General features: G+C 37.0%; 1 protein-coding gene across 2 annotated transcripts; it reads right to left on the minus strand.

Annotated features, from left to right (window-relative positions):
* Positions 1–21,207, minus strand: LOC129236203 (high affinity copper uptake protein 1). 2 transcript variants are annotated; one of them, XM_054870446.1, is made up of 2 exons: positions 20,927–21,207; positions 1–868 (listed from the first exon to the last, which is right to left on the minus strand). In XM_054870446.1, exons 1-2 carry the CDS (start codon positions 20,987–20,989, stop codon positions 404–406), a joined length of 528 nt encoding a protein of 175 aa, XP_054726421.1. In that variant the 5' UTR covers positions 20,990–21,207; the 3' UTR covers positions 1–403. The 2 variants fall into 2 exon arrangements, with proteins under 2 accessions (XP_054726421.1, XP_054726420.1); XM_054870445.1 differs by lacking the exon at positions 1–868 and adding an exon at positions 10,068–10,720.
* Between the last annotated feature and the right edge of the window lie 517 nt (positions 21,208–21,724).

Here is a 21,724-nt window from a genome sequence, read left to right on the forward strand (position 1 = left end):
TATCAAATTTTATAACTGGCAACTTTTTGTGAATGTCCTTGAATTTAGCACAAATGCATATTATATGTATGTATGTATGTGTGTACAGACACTTTTATTTCGTACTTGCTAAAAATAATGTGCTTGGTTTATGATTGATATTTACAAAGCATTTTCTGTTTAATTTAGAATTATATATTAAAATTCTTGGAAATAAATTTGCACATAATTATAAACTTCTAAACAAAACCTATAGACTTTTGTCTTTTCGACCCCATGTACGCATAAAATACAATTAGTTGGATTTCATTTCCAAAGCCTTAAATCAGTCAATTATCTATCTTATTAACTTAAAACAATGAATTGTATTGAGAGTAAAATGAAGCAATGGAGCCCGTGTAATTTTGGAATTTTCCCACCAGATTTAAGTGCAGCATTCGGTACCTATACCTGGCTGTCTAACGCAACCGAAGCAAAAGTAGCCGAAGCCTAAACCCAATATCATAGACAAGCACAACCAATAGTTAAAGTTCATGAAGACCAACATCAGAAGATAAGATGTGATAACCTGCACCACGTTTAGCAGCGTCTGTATGATGTGATCTTTTGAAAAAAGATGTTCTCTATGCGTTTTCCCTCTGATCTCCGGCAAATGAGACGATGCATGTGTACAGCCTGGTGGATGGGCGGCACGTTTCGCTTCTACCTCTAAGGCCATACGTTCTGAAGCTTTCTGTGCTGAGCGTTTATACAGCTGTTGGCGTGCAAATTTGATTGCTTCATACATAAAAGCGATGAAAAACCAAGCAACACAAGAGAAACCAAACTCTACAACAGTGCTGGCGACCCAACTGCGCCACAGTATTCGCTCACAGTGACCGCCGTGGAACTGAAATAAAGTGAAAAAGAGAGCAAAATGTTAACATGAAAGAGAAAAGCTTATCAAATTATGAGTATGTAAACAAAATAATACAATAATCACATTTTTGTATGTTTATGTATGTATGTGCATATGTGCAACCATTTTTTAAGCAATTTCTGAATACTAAACAACATAACTTGTTATCTAACACTTTCGCTTGTATGATAAAAATCGTGTTTGCGTTGTCGCCAATTTGTGGTGCGCATGGCTTGACGTTGTCTTACAAATAATGGGACCTGTGATATGCCGCCTTCCAATTAAGCTAGGAAACTGGAACTTGGCACGAATGCGTAAATTGTACATACATACCATATATACACAAGGATGTTAGATACCAGGTTTGCTCGGTAGGTATAGTGAAAAAAAAAATTTTTGAGGGGAACTTTGGATTCTACGTCATTCGTTTTGTGTTTCAAAAAATTTAGCCGGCATATCTGTCAAAATTCGCTCAGAGCCGAATAACGGTCTGCTAGGTAGTACACCTATAAAAATCTTTTTACCATACCCGTAGTATATACAGTGGCTATAGTGATAAGTAGTAGGTATTCGAAAAAGGGGCGTGGCACCTCCCATATAAACTAAAATTCCCATATTGCTTTTCCCCAGAACCACAAAAGTTAATGTACTGAAATTTGATACAATTACACAAATTGCCAATACCTGTCTTATGGTGAAACGTGGTAAGTATTGAAAAAGCGAGCATAACATCTCTCATACAAAATGAAACCTTCATATAGCTTTTCTCTGGAACCACTTATGCTAAGGCACTGAAATTTCATACAGTTGCATAAATAACGAATGCCATATTTAAGCATTAGGTCTTGGTAAAAGGGGTGTGGTACGTCCCATACAAACTAAATCTCATATCGAGTGTACAAACTAAATAAATCAACGGAAATCTCAAAGTCTTAAAATGATTTTTATATTTCGTTACCTGGGATTGGAAAAAATGGGCATAGTTTTTTCGTATTGCATAGTTCAATTGAAATTGAATAAGACCTACAGTGAGAATTGTAATTTTCGACCGCGGGCGATATTAGTACATACATATATGTGTACGTATGTATGTATGTAAAACTGTCAGCTAATGAGATAAAAAGCCGCTAAAATATGTATTCAAAATTCAATCATCTATAGAACTCCATACCCGAAATTTTTCTAGAAATTCTGAGTAAAAAGTTGGAATTTTTCGCAAATTTTATACCAAGCTCGAAGCTTTGCCTTATCTGGTAGTTGTTGTAATATGAACTACAATAAATAATTGAAATTGTAAAATAAATAAATAAATCGTCACATTAACAAAAAAAAATTTCGCGATAATAAAATTCATTAAAAAAAAAAACAAAATAAATGTGTAAAATATATAGATCTTAAAAGATAATACGTTTTTCGTTCTAAGAGCAATTGTTGTAGACTTCAACTTTGTGTTCTCCACATATTATATTTTTTTTTTATATATTTATCTATCCGCTTCATAGTGAAGCATAGGATCACATACATATGCTTTTATTGCACTCGGCAGATGTTGTTTTAGTCATTCCGGGCTTTGTTATTATAAAATTGTCTCTCCAACTTTTTTGAAACTCATTTTTCCATCTTGAAATAGCAAAAGTACAAAAAACGCAAGCTCTTTACCTCTCACTTGAGAGTAAAATGTTGCTGAAAAGAAGACTGAAACAAAACGCTTTCTGCAGTGGTATATGTATGTTAACAGCATAGCATACAACAAGATAACATCGGCAAGTGAGATTACACGATATTTGAAAGCGAAAGTGAGAGAAAGTGGGAGAATGATAAAATTAGAGAATAACTGTGCTACGAAATATCAACTATGTTAGTCGAATCGTCTAACACAGATTGAGACTACTACATATATGGTATGTAAATACTAAACCCAGCCTCGAAAAAATTAACTTGATCACTCTGCTAGGCAGATAAAATAAGAACGAACAGTCAGTTGAAATCGTAAGGCAGATACCGGCTAACAACTTTATTATCCCACCAAAAATCTGAATCACCAAACTATCAAGTCTTGGATTTCACTCTATTTTCCTTAAATGAATAAAGTTGTACTTATTCAATCGTGAATGTATAGTCGTTGTCGATAAAGTAACTTCTTATTCTTCTGTTGCCTCCTTCTTTGTAATTTTTATGAATGATAAATCTGAATGTTTCCACTTCTCTGAGCTGCAGACGACTTGAAAAGTTTTAAAACTGTATTAAGCCTGGTCATACAATCCTCAATCAGACCTCTAGAACGTCGTGGCATAGTGTGAACGGAATTTACTTCAACGAAATATAAGTTTCAGAAATGTTTTCATGTCTCGCTGTCTAAATTTAAGCAATTAATCTCTACTTCATATTTTATACTCTTAATGAAATTACTGATTTGAGAGTAATTTTTGATTTCACTTTTCAGTTTCTCAGTAATTTTAATTTTGTCATTGCCAAATCGTGTTCTATACTTGGAGTTTTGCTTGCGATTATACGGATCCCCATACTTTACAGTCTCTATTAACTTCGCTCATATGGTCTAACATTCACTCTTCTTTGTCTTCGAAATTATAAATGAGACAGTTGACTCGCCTTTACTCTTAGAGAGCAGTCATTTTCACATACATACCTCAAAAAAATCTCTCAGATTAATGATTTATTCTTCCTTTAGTGGGTTAGAACTGTTTATGTCCGAATGCACCTTTGATTATAACATTGAATGAGGTTAACCAGATTTCAAGTTCCATAACTTTTGATTTTGATTTAAGTGTCATCAGTACAGAAAATAAACAAATGTTTGTGTGCAAATGAACGCATATGCAGGTGTACATATGTATGTATGCACGATTAATCATTTATTTTTCAATACAAGTGCTTATCTTTCTTACCAGCTGGACGGTGAAACACCCAAATATTTTATATATGATATGACGCTTAAGTGGTTAATGAGGAACCAGATTCAAGATAAACAATAAACTAGATAATTGATAAAAGTAATTACACTGAAGTGTGTGCGCGTTTTTACATTGGAATTCATTGTTCTGAAGCATTTAAAATGAAAACTTTGTAAAAAATTTACGTAGCCCATTAGTCAGAATTGAGACTAAAACTAATTTGAGAGAATTACACAAAAATGTACTGTATTATTTATATGTTAGATAACAACTTGAAACAACAAAACCAACAAGTGCGTTAGTATTTTTGGTATGTACGTACAAATATAGATAAATAGTAATAACAAAAACTGTGAAAACTGCTAATTGGAAATTGTTGAGTAAAAAAATGTATAAAATATATAGAAGAGCTTTTTCAATTACAAGTATAGGGTGTTTCTTTTTAAGAGCTTGAGAATTTGAATTAGAATACAAAAGAGAAATATTGTTGAACTGAATTATTTTTATTTTAATCTGATAGATAATTTCATGGCATATATTTTTTGAACATGATATCCGACATATGTCCGCCGCGGCTACAAGTTACATGGTTCATTCGATCAGTCGAATTTTTGACTACTTTTTCCATTCCAAATCTGGTCCTATGGAGTCAATTGGTGGTTTTAATACGCAAGTAAATTGATTGTTAAGCGCGTTGAATGGTGAATTGTGCCATGTTATTGGTAATTGTGCCAAGATGAAATTCAGATGATTAATTTTTGGAAACAAAAATTCAGTTAGCATGGCTCGATATCACTCGCCATTCAATGTAACGGCAGTTCCTTTCTCATCTCGAAAGAAATAAGGGCTGGTGATACCACAAGCAATCGCGGTAGTCTAGCATAAGTGCACTAGCCTGCCATCCCAGAGGTTGTGGGTTCGAGTCCAATGTGAAGCACGGTCCACGCACTTTCTACTAATTTTCCATCCCAAAAACATTTTCAAACTCACTCCTCAAGCACAAACTTATCCTTTCCATCCTCACTCCCGCACAATAGTCAAGAGCATTATTTGCATTGTGGCTGGTAAAATAAGCAAAAACAAAGAAAAACACACAGTTACACATTGCATCAGAGTAAGCGGGCAATCGCGGTAATAGCGCAGACACATCAACGTTAGCGAAGTCCCCAACCATCTGTGCGATCCTTCTGGCAGAAAAATGTGAAACACAGATGGCGCTTCAATCAGTAAGAAGGCGTTGTTCCTAAGTTTAGGATTGGTAGCGGCAGGCTAATCACCTACCCTGTCAGGCAAATGTCTTGTCGAGGCCCTATGCTCCCAAGAGGAGTGAACAAGGGGGAAAAATACCACCAATGCTCTATGAACTTCACGAACTTATTTATAATTTTCAAAGTAAATTTCCACAATTTGAAAGCATTTTTCAAGCGTTAAACTATTCATAATACCTTTACAACCTTACTGAACAGAAATGTTCACACAGTTTGCCATTTTCAGCTGTCAAACCATAGTTATCCTTATCGATAGTTCTCATGCAGCTAAAAAAACACCCTATATGAGATAAGAATAGCAAATTTTAAGGAATTTGTTTTTGAAACGTACACAAATATGTATGTACCTTTTAACTTTAAATAACTGATAAGCTTAAATATAATTAAACATCATACTCCACTTACCCTTGTAATAGGAAATATTCACATTTACGCATGCACAACTTCCAGTAAGTCGAATTGGTTATAGACTAATGCAGAACTGATCCAAATTGGTATGGTAACGATCAGTTGTCGATATAACAAATTTGCAATGGCCGAAACAAACACATAATGACCGAAAGCTACATAGGAACATTCTTTTCACGGTCATCATAATAGCCTCGTCACCACGATTTGATTTCGTTAGCCAAGTTGCATGTCTAAGACAAGACACTCGGTGGCCCCAAAGCCCATTGTGCTACATGTGTGGGATTTCCATCCCCTCCAGTGAGACATTTTGCAATTTCCCAGGTCTTCAAAGAAATAATCGCCAAGATATTTGGCACGCGCTCTTTAAAGTGCACTACATTCACGGAGGAGGTGTTGTACCGCCTCACTTTCTTCTTAATCTTCGCAACTCCTGCAGAAGTTATTGGGAGGTACACCCATTCTACTGACTAGGGTGCCAATAGTGCACTGACCCGTTGCAACACCTGTGAGGACGCTGGTGATTGAACTATTGAACGCAAGCAGACATTTCGGTTTATTAAGATTCCGTTTTGGCTAGAACTCTTTGGAGACCCTGGAGTTAACAATCTATTGGTTTCCGCGATTACGCTCAAGTCAATCGCAGTAAATAATTCGTACTTATGTCCTCTACCATTCACTGAAGGCCAAGCTTAGAGTCTTTCATCCGCTCTTGTGCTGTTGTGTTGTTGGATAAGCGAGAGCGACCTCCTGCATTTTTTAACACATCTTGAATTGATGCGCGCTGAGGCCAGTGCCTTTATCGCTGCTTGACTATCAACAAAAACGATAAAGTTTGGCGGAGGTAAGTCTCATGAGTCTTATCGTTTTAGCTATAGCGTCAATTTGGAAGATACTAAACTGGTTTGGGAGTCAAATCGAGTAATTTAGGGATAATTGTTCCGAGTACACCCCCGATCCAGTGCAGTTGTCCGTACGTATTACAAATGTATTAACTTTAAAATTGAACTGTGATATTCTTCATGCTTTTTATATCAGTTGAAGAGCATTCATGGCTCAGCGGAGGGGTAGTGTACACACTTTTGGCCTAACTTTGACCCCTTTTTTCGAACCAAAGTTTAAGAAGGAAATAGTTTCCAAAATAATCTGAATTATCCCTTTCCCTTTTACGGGAAAGTATTTTTAGTATTCGAACAGCTTTGTCATAGACATTCGAACCTGTGAATTTCAATGCGAACTGCATTTTGGTGGAGCATACTTCGAACGTAGCACTAGAACACATTTCAAAACAAGACCTAAAAAAAATTCATTGAAAAACCACCTGTTCACATAAACATGATAGGTTGTGTGTACGCCCTTTTGAAGTTCAAGTCCAAGATGAATATACATATTCAAGGTCATACCAGTAGTACAAAAACAAAGAGTTACATGTATTTTGTTTTTGCTTTTTGGGCTCCATTGTCAAAATGATTAACTCCAAGGCGGATTGGTTGAATAAAGAAAACCAATAATAAAGAAATGTAAACAAAGTCTGGCCGTAGCCGATTGAATTGGTACGTGACTACCATTCCGGAGAGAGTAGATTCGAATCTCCGTGCCCCTCTGTTGGCAATGGCAACCCTCCGAGTGTATTTCTGCCATGAAAAAAGCTCCTCATAAAAACCAGCTCGAACACCTAACAGAAGTGTACGCGCCAATTATTTAAGTATTTATTTTTTTACACAAAGTCTTTAGTATTATTATTGGCGAAACTTTGCCCGGTTTTATTATTTACTCACGAGCGATGAGCGAGAAATAGAGTTGCAACTTGTAATTTAAAACGGTGGAGGGTATGGAACAGCGTTCGACAACAAATGATACCTTTCCCCAATAAGTATCTGAAGGCCTGAAATGATTCGCACACCAACCGTGCGGGTACTCGAAAAAAGTATCCAGACAACTTTCCATTCCTTTCGCACAAAAATCACATTTGACCATTTATTAAAAAAAAAAATAATTGCCACGTACACCCTGTTAAGTGGCGAGCTCCTCTTCCTATTTGTGGCGTGCCTCTTGATGTTGATCCACAAATGGAGGGACCTACAGTTTCAAGCCGATTCCGAACCGCAGATATTTTTTATAAGGAGCTTTTTCATGGCAGAAGTACACACTTGCCTGCCGAGAGGCGACCGCTATTAGAAAAACGTTTTCTTCATTTTGTCTTTCACGGAGATTCGAACCTACGTTCTCTCGGAATTCCGAATGGTAGTCACCAATCCATTCGGTTGCGGCGACCGCCGTATATACATATATTAAATCTATACCCGAAATAATACCATATTTCCACTTCTTTTGTTGTTTATTTGTTTGGACTTAATTTAAATGACCGGAATACTCTAATTTTCATTTCAAAAGAATCTGCACTTCAATATTTGTTATATTATGGCAAGGGGTTGTGATATGTAAGCAAAGCACAAATTTTTTACATAAGCACCCAATGTGAATTAATCAGCTGTTTTGCTGATATCATCTTCTATCAAGGCTTATTGAGTACCATAGGTGGCGCCTTCCCAAAAAAATTATTTTATTTTTCGCGATTTTGACAAGTCTGACGACAGATCCCTTGACAATACAAAATAAACGAATAAACCCAACAAAAGGATATTACATGCTTTTGTAAATTCAGTTAATGCCTTGGTAATATTGGGATTTGTGAGGTTTAAACTAAGCAAATTAATGAAAACGAAGTGCCGCATGTTAAATTATAAAAGGATAAATGAATGTAAAATCTCCAAATGCAGTTCTTTGCGTTTGTTTAGGAATGACGCCGCGGCAAGAATGTGTGTGTGTTTGTGTATAATTTCTTGTGTTTGGTAGTTTTTTTTTTCCTTGTTCACTTCTCTCGGGAGCATAGGGCCTCAACAAGACATTTTGTCTTACGTTGGTTACGTTAAGCTATTTGATTTTTAACAGGGTAGGTGATCAGCCTGCCGCTTTGGTAGTTGCTCAAGGCGAATTTATTACAGACTAGCAAACCCGGCCCCCTTCGCTGGGCACACTAAAATAGAATAGATATGGTTTAGAACAGAAAATATATGATTTTCATATTATTTATTTCTTTATTCTTTATTCAAGCGCTTTGGCATAAACAATATTTTTTATTTTTCTATTTGTTTTTGAGTAAATATATCCAAATCAGAAAGAAATATTGACACATTGTAACTCACACTGTCAATTTGACAGTTCAGGTCCGCCCCAAGCGTTAAAAAAGTAAGCGACATTATGGCTGGTTCAAAAGAACGCTGTACCCGTTGCCAGTGCTCCGAATTACAACCAAACTTTACGAAACCCATTTTCAATACTTACTTAACAATGTGCGTAAGTTTGGTTTAATTCGGTGCAAAGACACGGCGGGTCCACGTTTTGGCAAATATTTCTAGACCCTAGTCATCAATAGGTATGAAAATCACCCCGTATTAAAGCACTTATCAACAGCTTTCATATGTTACTCATATTGTACATACACAACCAAAGGATATCCATATTGTACAAACACATTCTAGGGTCCACGTTTTGGTCTCTATCTCGAGACCCTAGTCACGGAGCGGCATGAAAAATACTCTGGACTAAAGCATTCACCAACAGCTTCCATTTGATATCCATATTGTACATACACATCCGAAGGTTACCCGGGTCCCCGTTTTGACCTATATCTCGAGCCCTATTTCCAAAATAAAATCTAATCCATGTTACTCGTGGATGATGTAGCTTTCGAATGGTGTAAAAATTTTTAAAATCGGTCCAGTAGTTTTTGAGCCTATTCATTACAACCAAACAAACAAAGTTTTCCTCTTTATAATATTAGTATAGATGATGGCATCCGCATATAGGTAAAAACACACGTGTATTTTGTTTTTGCGTTTTGAATTCCATCACGTCAAAATCAGGATGCTCCTTTCCACACTTGCCGCTTCGGTTCCCCTCCAGGAACGCCCAAAGGGTCCCTCACCCCGCTTAACTTGTTTTGAAGCCCAATAAACACTTTTTCATGTATTTTTTTCGTAATATTTCACTTTAGATATTATTTAAATCGCCAAATATAAATTCTGAATGTACATAAATGGCAAAGTAAATGCACAGATGTAAACAAAACAAATAACTTTGACGTTATTCATATCTACGGCGTAAAACATTAGGTCGGACGGATGCCATCACCTGTAATAAATCCGCCTTGGTAGCCCCTATTGCTTTCACCTACTCTTCCTCTTCATAAACAAGTAATTCCTCTTCCGTTTGTTCGTTTATCCATGAGATCTGACAACACTGCGAATTCAGAACGCGCAACCTGGTATTCTATCACCCTTGTCTTCTATAGATTTGCCTTGCTCGAGTCTTTGAATGTAGCTGTTTACTTTTTCGAGTATTCATTTAAGCGAGTCTTCACATAATCGAGCGACTACTGTACTTCTCTGTTCGTATTAGCGCAACAATTATGCTCCTTATGAGGCCTTCTGAATCGCATTGAAAAACAAAATCATTTATTTAACTGGATTTCCAAATTATTATCACTTCAAGATAAACGATATGAGTGTCGAGTTGACACTGTTTTGTTATCTCGCGCATTTGTGCACATTTATTTAAAAATTTCTCAATTATCTGCTTCTTAAATACGTAATACATAAAATATATAATTAATTACACATACTAATATTCAATTATACAATAATATACAATATTTTGATAAAACTTATTACAAATACATACGCATGTATGTAAGTATGTATGCAAGTCTAGTGACAACAATCATTATCATAAGCATCATGCTGGGACCAGCCAAAAACGAAGTATCCCAGACTTAGCCCCACAACAACTGACAAACATAGCCAGTAATTGTAATTCATGAACACTTGCATAAGTAAATAAGAGAGAGCAACTTGCACAAAAAATAATAAAGTCGTTGCGATGTGTGTCGATGTTATAATATATTGGCAATATGTTTTTGATGGCAAGCCTCTATCGGCTAACGCTAGCGTGGACCCTGTTGCACCACCGATCGACCCTGATGTACCACCATTACTCTGGTTTAACTGCAAACTCAAAGTTGTGCGTTCAGTGTATTTTCGGGAAGCGCGCTTGTTCAGTTGTTGACGTGCAAATTTCAACGCTTCATAGAGAAAACCCATCACAACAAATGCTAAGCAAGAGAAGGTGAATTCTACGTAGGTACTGGCAACCCAACTCCTCCAAAGAATGCGCTCACAATGTCCACCATGGAACTATGAAGTTTAGATAAGAAAAATGTTTTGGAAATTAGTGTTTTGAATAAAACTTGATTAAAAGTTTAAAAGACAAGCTTAGGTATAGTATGTATATACATATATGCTATAGGGTTATCTAGTAGAAGATTATGCAGGTTCTGCTGTGATGAAGAGGAGTCTATGGACCACTTAATCACCAACTGTGAGGCATTAGGCTACAGGAGACACATAATCCTGTGCTCGTACCTACTAGAGGAGGAAGACCTACAATTGATCCCTCCTAAGGAGGTAGTTCGATTCCTCGATATACTAAATAATTATAATTAATTAATTAAGGGCGCACAATAGATCAATCTGGTCGTAGTACATAAAGACCTTAGCCTAACCAGTGCAATCATTACCATTACCAGACATATATGCCTACACGTAAACGGGCAATAGTGAGCGACGGTTACAGATTTGTATTGAATTATTCTTTTCTAGTAGGAATTCTCCTCACAGAATCCTACTCCTTAAAGTCAATGAGTATTTGCTTGGCAGAAGATCTCGGAGATTCCAATTACTCTCTGAGAAACCAGCACAGTTAGATAAAGCATCACTTTATTTCATACCCAGCGAACTTCCTTCCGCCCAAAACTGATATAAAATGGATGAAATACTTTTTGAATGCACAGAGTTGTAAAGCGGTTGAAACAATCACGTGCCAAATTTAATCAATATTAATCAAGTGATAAACTACATACGCTCTTCATTCTGTTGTCTGACGTATGTACATATTTTTACAAATACAAACCATATACATATGTATGTAACCATAATAATTTCCTCAAATTTAGTTACAAAATAAAATTTATAATATCAAATTTATGGAAAATCGAATTTTCAGGCAATTGTCAAATTTCGTCGCCGTAGCATTTTTTCTTGTGCCAAGATAAGGCAGGTAGGTAGGTAGGTAAGTTTGGTGGCTGCCAATATGACACACTTAGACCTCTCGTAGGTCCATTATGAAGCCACTGGAACGTCTCCTTACACTAAACCTTTTAAACCATCCTGTGGCTTTTATAAACGAGCTCAACTTTGTTAGTTTAAGATGCGCACTCACAAAGGAGGTGTCTAATAGTTCCCTCCTTCTTCTGTATTATAGCAGCTTCTACCAAAATCGTAGTATGGAACTCCCAGCCTTCTAGCATGGTTACCTATTAGACAATGGCCGGTTAATACACCTATCAAAATTCTTGTATTCTCTCTGCTGAGTTTTAGCATTCATTTTGAACGACCACTGTTGAGTTGACTTGAATTTACTATTTACTATTTTAATAGTTTGTCTAGGTCGGCACAAACACAATAAAAAATACCATCTAAATCGGGCGATCCGTTCTCAAGGGGATCTACCATGGAGGGACTTACAGTTTTATGCTACCTCCGAACGTAAAATGCTTTTTTAAGAGAAGATTTTTTCATAACAGAAATATACTCGGAGTTTTGCCATTATCTGCCGAAGGGCGACCACTATTAGAAAAACAGTTTTTTCATAATTTTTGGTGCTTCTTGTCCAACCCATTCGGCATTCAAAGAAAAATACTATTTTTTAATATAAATGATCGGATGTTTATTTCATTATAAAGAGGAAGATATGCCGTTAATAGTGGAAAATAACATCAGGCAAATGCCCACCACGACCACGCTTACAGGACAATATCCTTTTCATGACATTTTCCATAACCGAATTGCAAAGTGGCTGCCCTATGTCCTCGATAGCCTCACGAATTCCATCTTTGAGGTCTTGAATCGACCCAGGGCTGTTGGCGTAGACCTTCTCTTTCACGTGGCCCCAAAGAAAAAAAGTCACAAGATGTTAAATCACAAGATGTCGGTGGCCAATTGTGATCACCTCTTCGAGAGATAACACGGCCCGGAAACATTTCACGTAAAAGATCAATGGTTTCGTTGCTTGTGTGGCACGTAGCGCCGTCTTGTTGAAAATAAACATTGTTCAGATCAATACCATCCAATTCCGGCCATAAAAAATCGTTAATCATCTCTCGATAGTGCAATCTATTCACCAATAACACCTGTTATTGAAAAACCCCTTATTATAACTGCATATGTATATGTTCTATCGGCCGTATTTTGTGAAAGACTCAATGGCTTCACTAGGTATTTCTAATTAATGTCAGCTAGTAGTGCATGCCCAAGGATGATATAATACAAGGATGTGTCTTCTGAATTCGCTGAGTCGTCAGAGCCCATGAATAAACAAACAAAAGGAACGGGAATTACTTGATGGTGAAAAGGCTGGCGTGCACAAGCATAACAGGGGCCATGAGAACTACCCCAACTACTGGCATGGAAGCGCTATTAAATTTACCACCGCTACATTTAGCAATACAAGAGGAAGCTACTATGCAAGCACTCTCTTTCCATATGAAAGCAAAACTTGAACCAGGAAATCTTAGTGGACACGTCAATATCTTGAACAGGGTGCAGTATGTATAACCCAGGCGAATAACCACACGGAACCCGTATTCAATTTTATAAAGAGATACAAGGTTATCTTCCCGTCTAGGGAAGAGGGGACCACGAACCCAACATGGTTAAATGAAGACTCACAAAAATGGTACACAGATGCTTCCGAAACGCTCCAAGGAGTAGGAGCAGTAATAGTGGGGCCGAGAGCACACAAATCCCTAAAACTAAGTACAGATACCACAATTTTCCATGCGGAGCTCTGCACTATAATGGAAACAGTGCAAATCATATCCAAAAGTGGGTTCGAGAAAGTAAAAATTAAAGTACTTTTGGACAGCCAATCGGTTCTCAAAGCCTTGAATAGCTTCACACTCAAGTCAAAAGTCCTAATAGAGTGTAACAATGAACTCAGCAAACTGGCTACTCATAATCAGGTCTCACTGATTTGGCTACCAGGACATGAGGGACACGAAGGAAGCGAGAAGGCAGAGTTTTATGCCAAAAAAGGGGCAGAAGGGCTATTTATTGGACCAACCCGATTTTTCGGCTTTAACAAAAATAATATAAAACAGGAAACCAAAAAATGGATCCAAACTAAAATCAGGGAACACTGGAACGGCATAAGCGGCTTTAATCACTCCAAAACTCTGTGGAGCACTTATAAGCCACTTAGCCTGCAATAAACATTTCAATACAATAGGACTATCTGGACCTAGTTTCTGCAGGTTCAGCTGTGATGAAGAGGCATTAGGCCAAAGGAGACACAGAATCCTGGGCTCGTACCTACTAGAGGAGGAAGGCCTACAATTGCTCCCTCTAAGGAGCTGGTTCGATTCCTCGGTATACTAAATAATTATAATTAAGTAATTAGGGGCGCACAATAGAGCAATCAAACAAAAAGTCGGCGCACTCGTGTATCGGCACCCACGTCACTGTTGACAGTTATAATTTCGAGGTTGTAAAAGACTTCGTATGTTTAGGAAGCAGCATTAACACCAATAATAATGTGAGCTTGGAAATCCAACGTAGAATCTCTCTTGTCAACAAGTACTACTGTGGATTAAGTAGGCAAATGAGTAGTAAAGTTCTCTCTCGACGAACAAAACTAACACTCTACAAGGCTCTCATCATGCCCGTCCTAACGTATGGCGCAGAAGAGTGGGCGATGACAACATCCGATGAAGCGACGCTTGGAGTGTTTGAGAGAAAGATTCTGCGCAAGATTTTTGGACCTTTGCACGTTGGCAACGGCGAATAGCGCAGGCAATGGAACGATGAGCTGTATGAGCTTTACGACGACATAGACACAGCGCAGCAAATAAAGATCCTGCGGCTACGTTGGCTGAGTCGAACCGTCCGAATAGATATAAACGCTCCGGCTTTGAAAGTATTCGATGCGGTACCAGCTGGTGGTAGCAGAGGAAGAGGAAAGCCTCCTCTGTGTTGGAAAGATAAGGTGGAGAAGGGCTTGGTGTGTCCAACTGGCACCGGTAAGCGCGAATAAAAAACGACCTGGGCGCTTTGTCAAACTCGGCCCAAAAACATGTACACGGTTTATCGCGCCAATCAAGAAAAAGGCCGTTTCTTAAGTAAAAGTACAATTTTAAATTAACTTCCCGGAAATACGCACCTCCTCGCATTATTACGAGTGGGTCACAAACTTTTTGTATGTAAATCGAAATTGGCTGATAAGCCTGGTGCAAATTTGGGAGTGGTTAGCTCAATTCTTCATGAGTTTGTTTTGCTTAATTTAATAAGTTTTTTTTTGAAGTGAAACTTCTTTTGTCTCGAAGGATGAAACGCTGTGAGGAGTAAAACCATAGCGTTTCATCGATATGTGACGCTACGCCAGCGCCATCTGTTAAAAGCGTGGCGTGGATGAAACGCTGTGAGGAGTAAAACTACGCTAAACTACGTAAAACTCACGCTATGCCAGCGCCATCTGTTAAAAGACTGGCGTGGCGTGTCGTCTTATCGAATGTAATTTGTAAATATGACATTTGATTGATGGCCGCCGTAGCCGAGTGGGTTGGTGCGTGATCACCATTCGGAATTCACAGAGAGGTCGTTGGTTCGAATCTCGGTGAAAGCAAAATTAATGAAAACATTTTTCTAATAGCGGTCGCCCCTCGGCAGGCAATGGCAAACCTCCGAGTGTATTTCTGCCATGAAAAAAATCTGCTCATAAACATATCATAAAACAAATTGAAATAAATGTATAAAAAAAAAAAAAAATTTTCTTGTGATTCGAACCAAGGATTTCGGATCGGAAGCCCACATTGCTAGCCGCTGGGCTATCGTGCTGTGCTGTCGCCGCAAAATAATGTATAATAAATCTGTTTACCATACCAAAGACCATACACTTTGCGAACGCATTTCGGTGGAAACAGTTGACAGTTATCCCAAACACAATATTATTAGTAACGCGAGACGCGTCATAGAGTGTGTGTGTAGTTTTGAGCAAATCTTACAAACATATTTTGTTTTGTTGATTGATTTCTGTTAAATATGGCATCAAATCAACAAAAACGGAAACCGAAAACAGGTGCTGAACGGCAACGTGAGTATTTGGAGCGTAAAAAATTAAGAGCTACTGTTGAACACCGTGACAGTGAATCCTCCGGTTGTACGATAAGTGATAATTTGTAGTACCAACAACAAGACGCGGAACTACCATTGATGCAGTATTTCATCGATACCTTGATAGATTAGAATGTAGATCATTTTTTACGTATTTCAGTTACCATAAAGCCCTTGTTTCATTTTTGGAAAACGAATCCAATAATGATAATGACAATGCCGAGAACCAAATGTAATTGAGTACAATAAATTCATTTCTTTTTATATTAAAATAAATAAATAATTCTGTTTAATAAAATTCCATTCCATGCTTTCCATGACTTCTGCATGCATTATATTGAAATAATAGTTGAATTATTGATTTGTTGATAAAAGAAGTTTCACTTCAATCGTGCGGGTTCCGTGAACTACCACACACTTTCTTTTTTTATTTATTGTAAGATGGATGTTGGAACTAGAAACGTTTTTGTTGCTCTGAATAACAACTCTTTAGTTAATTGGGTTTTATTCCAATTACATTTTCAATATAACAAATCTGGAAATTATATTAATTTTAACTGCAGCGGTGCGTTGCGTTATCAAGCGAAGAACAGATGCCTTGAGATTGATTTAGCAGTGGGTACGCGATGACGAAGAATGGGTGGCAAAAACCAAAACGAAGAGCAAGACGGTGCGATCATTAGCTGCAGCTTAGCAGCGAGTGATGATGGCGTGTGTTTTTGTCGTGACGAAATTGCATTTTTAATACAAGCACTTTTGTATAGGCTCCTGATTAGCGGAACATTGAACTGAACAATGGAAACAGCCTACCGCTAGGTGTAAAACATTATTGCAATGCAACTGCACCGCTGTGGAGTTGCGCTAACCCAGTGGAGGTTTCTGTGTTGCACCAATGAGTGAAAGCAATTAAAAAACTACATTTTAACATTTAAAATACCAAAGTTTCGTATGGAAATTGTACAAATTTTAAAATTGATTCGTAAAATTGGACATTAAGGCAATCAATAGAAATAAGAAGTCAACATTTTGTGCTATAAGTTTTTGTTTTTAGTTTTGGCGCACAGATTACCGCAGCTGAGAAATGTATGGAATTTGTTGTATGCTGTTGTATGTAATAATAATAAATTAAAATATATTTATTGCACTCGAATTGAATTATTCTATTTGTATCTTAATTTTTGTTAAATTTCTGTTCTGAGGTAGTTGACTATGACTGATCGTTCGATTTGCTATTACTTCATTATAGGTCTCTTTGTCATTAAAATTTATTTTATACTTTTTAGTTCGATTAGCAAAAAAGCGTGTTTTTTAGTTTTTTTTTTTTTGTAAACTATTTTTTATTATGAATGAAAATTGTTGTTATTATTGCAGTCAGTGAATTAATGATTCGATATGTTCGTGTTATATTTAATTCCTTTCTTATCGACTGTGAGTCTAAAGCTATGCAGTTATCGGCCGTGATAAAGAAGTAATCGGAATGAAGAACTTATTTCGTGGAGAGAGACTGAGAAACGGCTACCCCACTCCATTGGCCTTTTTTTTTTGATTTTCGTGGTGTAGTGCACTATGAATTCCTTCCACCTGGCCAAACTGTTAATAAGGAATATTATTTGAGCGTTATGCGTCGTTTACGTGAAGCAATTCATCTAAAAAAACCAGAATTATGGGCCAACAACTCTTGGTTTTTGCATCACGATAATGCACCGTCTCACACTGCACTCGTTCTTCGTGACCATTTCGCCAAAAATTCCACGCATATCGTTCCGCAACCACCGTATTCGCCTGATTTGGCTCCGTGTGACTTCTGGCTATTCCCAAAACTCAAGACCCCACTCCGGGGAACGCGTTTCGAGTCGATTGAGGAGATAAAAGCTGAATCGAAGAAGGTGCTGATGGCTATAGGGGAAATGGACTATTTGGCATGTTTCGGGGATTGGAAAAATCGTTGGCATAAGTGTATTTCATCGAGAGGGGATTGTTTTGAAGGGGATGAAACTGATTTACAAGAATAAATAAAGATTTTTCCTTTTACAACCAAATTCACCTTACTTTTTGCCCACAGGTAAAAAAAGAAAATATTAATCCTGGCAATCCTAATAAGGATAATGGAAAACTTTTATCAAATTATTGCATTGTCATCGGTCCTTGATAGGTGTGCAAAATTTCAAGTCGATCAGATTTTTAGAAGCTAGTGAAAATTAAGCTCAAAGATTCCGTTACATACATACAGGGTTGGCCATATTAAACTGACCCATTGAGTAACCCTATAACTTTTTACTGTAATTTGAAATCTAAGGTTTACGTCAACAAGCCAAAGACACTAGGCGCACTTAAGGCCAATATCCGACGGGAAACAGCCGCCATATCGGCCGAGACGCTGGCCAAAACTGTGGAAAACGCCGAAAAACGGGCACATTACGCTATACGAGCTAAGGGCGACCACTTGCGCGATACCATATTCAAAAAGTGATGTAAACGAATCTCCTTGAACTAAATTAAATGTTTTTCACAATGAAACACAAAAAAATGTTTCTTTTTCCATATTTTTTTAATAATCACATGGGTCAGTTTAATATGGCCAACCCTGTACATACATACATACATACATACATATGTACATACATACATACATACAACCCGACCTAATAAAAGTGTGTTAAAAAGCAAATAAAATGCAAAATAACGAGCTAAGCATTACAGGATTTTATTTTGTCCACAATAATTTGTAGGATTTTTTTGAAGTGAAAACTTCTTTAGAATCGTTGGGAGTGATTTGAGAAAAAGTGAAACGAAAAAGCGACACCAAAAAGAAGAAGAAAAAAGATATACGTATATATATGTATGTATAGAAAATGCTTCATTACCAGGCACACAGAAGGATGGCACAAGCAAATTCAAATTTGTGAATTTATATATGTATGTATATATGCGGATATATGTATATATGTTGTGTGTATGTACATATGTGCCTCGCCACAGCAAAACATACGGTAAAATTTCTCAAGAAATCCAGCGCGCATTCATAGGCACAGCATTGCATGTACAGTAGGGCGGGTCGATTTAAAAATCGCTCATTGCTCTATGAAAATCGTATTCTAGGGATCAAAATAAGAAACTTTGCCGAAGGAACCATACCTCTAAAACGAATTCTGATGTCCCCCAATTTCAAACTATCACCATTTTTGGCCTTTACATGAAAAAATCAGCTAAATGGCTATGTTTTTTCTTTATTTTTATTTATTTATAATAATATTTATTATTTATTTATAATAATATCTATTTTTTCTCTTAAGAAATTTATTTATTCAGAACATATGTAAATGAATGAATGTGAGTTATAGAAAAGAAACTAAAAAGTTCGACCCATATTGGGGGACATCAGAAATCGTTTTAGAGGTATGGTTCCTTCGGCAAAATTTCTTATTCTGATCCCTAGAATATGATTTTCACAGAGCAATGGGCGATTTTTTTGCCTTCCCACAAATCGACCCGGCCTAATGTACAATAACCTTGAACAGGCAGCTGCGGTTGTCGAACATTTAGAAACATATATTTACATACATATATGGGTGCAAACATATTTACGGAGCCGCGGGCACTCGACTTGACAAAAATTGAATATTGGCAAATAATTCTACGCGAAATATTCCAATATTGACTATTTTCGAATTGTCGAGAAAATTAGCATATGGGCGGCTCGTTTTATGAATGAAAGTACTTGCTCTTAGAACTATGAGCTCGAATTTATAAATCAATTTTTTGATGATGAGTTTTTGTTGCACAGTACAATAGTTGAAACTGTTCGGCGCCGCCGCGACTGTTCAGCGCTATGGCAACTAGGATGATGGCCGCTACGCCTGCGCCTATTAATGCATTTTGTTCTTGTAGTCGCTAGGCATAGAATTTTAGCTTTGGACGACATACGCATTTACAGGAATAAAGTGAGTGGCCTGTGTGTGCGGTTGTATGTAGATGCATATGCGTATATTAATAAGCATTGTTTTGCTGGAAGTTCAGAACACAAATATGTATGTACTTACATAGGCTAGGCCATAGTATAGCATACATACATATGTATAAAAAATTCAAACCAAGCGTCCTACGAATGTTTGTGTGTATGTTAGCACGTCTGTGTAATATACGCGCTACGACGCTCATAATAGCAACCGCGTGTGCTGTATTGCGTCCGTATTTTTATATTCGTAAATATTTTCATTTTTAAATGTTTACCGCAATTATGCCGAAAAATAATGCAGAAAAGTGTCGTGAATATCGACAGAAAAAAACAACAATTGACACGGTATTTCAAAGATATGTTGACAACATCGAAACCAAAGCATTTGTATCATATTTTAGCTATCATAAGCCACTCATATCATTTGTTGAAATTGAAAACATTGAGGATGAATAAAATATGAACTTTATAGCAATATTATAATGAACCTATAATTATCCCGCTCCTAATGCTGCCTTCGTCTCATTCTCTCTCAGTTTGTTTTACGGAAGGTTTCACTTCTATCGCGTCTAACCGTTAGACTGGTATTTTTGTTTTTTTTTCAAAATTTCGATTTTTTTAAACAATTAGTTGTGCGTTTTTTTCTCGAAAAATATTTCCATATTGTTACTTTGGAAAAAAGCTTCGATCAGGCACAAGATTATTAATATAACTAATTTCTCTTGTCCGATTGATTTTAAATAATCTGCAAGGGCTTGTGATGATCACCGCAAGGGATCCACAGTGATAACATTTACAATTATTCTTTTTTTTTTTTGAAATTTGGCTAAAGTCAAGTCGAAACCTGATGTATTAATGCTAAAATAAAGCAATTGACTAGCAATTAAATTAAACAATTAAATCAAACCTGCTACAAAGCTCAGTACTTCCAAACTTTTCTCTTTTAAGAAGTACGAGTGTGAGCATGACAATCTGACAGTCGCTCAACCATGCACACATAAATATTTTTAAGCACGAATATTAAGCGCTTTGGCATATAGATCAGCATACAAACAATGATTTGAGCAAGTCAACAAGCGCAAGACAATTAGATAATTGCAATAAACAAAAACACGCGTACTCGCTACTAACTAAAAGCTCAGCTTTGACTTCTCTAGCATAAATTCCAACTACAGTATGAGATGTGTTTGTGCGCATAAAGTATTAATTTGTTAACTTACCACCATTATCATAGGGCAAGAAGCTTTTGCCGCCGAGGTAGCATTTACGAGCGTATTCATCATTTTGATAAAATTTAATACGACTTAAAAGTTTATTTTTAACGACTACGACACAAAACTATTACGATAAAACTTTGCAGAAAGATCGAATACTTGTGGTACTGTGCATATGAATATATAGTCGTTGCGAAGCGTCGTTTTATTCGTAGTCACTGTTCTGATTGTCGATCGTTCACCGGGCGATATTACTGTAAGCTTACTCGGTACACGCTGAGCGAGAGTGAGACTTGCACTGGTGTTCAGCATAGCTGGTTAGGGCATTTTTAAAGAAAAAAATTTACAAGCGAGTGCGGCTAACGCCCATAGATAAGAGATACCTACAGGCACAAAAATGCTGCTGCAGTGAATGGAAAAAATATCAGGTTGGTTGGGTAGCAGAGCGCGCTTATAATAATGCAATTAAAAATAAAACAAAACGGGACGTTAGGGCGATCGGTTTGACTTCTTGTTTTGTTTACATTTACTTGCATGCCGGTTGTTACATTGTACGTACACGCATTTTACAGATAGTGCCCAATGAAAATAATAAGACACTAGGTTCTTCAATAAGTTTTGGGGTGCGATAAGAAAAACACAATTTTATGGTTTGAAATACACTTCATTATTGAGTATAGTCTCCCTGAACATCAAAACATTTGTTCCGACGAGCTTCCAATTTATGAATTCCACACCTGAAGTGAGAATCTGAAAGAGCTGCAAAATATGCTTCCATTGCTGTTAGGACCTCATGATTTGAAG

This window comes from Anastrepha obliqua, chromosome 1, assembly GCF_027943255.1.
Source record: "Anastrepha obliqua isolate idAnaObli1 chromosome 1, idAnaObli1_1.0, whole genome shotgun sequence".
In the NCBI taxonomy this organism is placed as follows: Eukaryota; Metazoa; Arthropoda; class Insecta; order Diptera; family Tephritidae; genus Anastrepha; species Anastrepha obliqua.

Excerpts from the sequence above, each read along its gene's own strand:
- LOC129236203 (XM_054870445.1), bottom strand. The coding sequence starts at position 20,989 with ATGATGAATACGCTCGTAAATGCTACCTCGGCGGCAAAAGCTTCTTGC. Across the intron at positions 10,721-20,926 it reads CTTGCCCTATGATAATGGTG|TTCCATGGTGGACATTGTGA; the intron begins GTAAGTTAACAA and ends TAAACTTCATAG.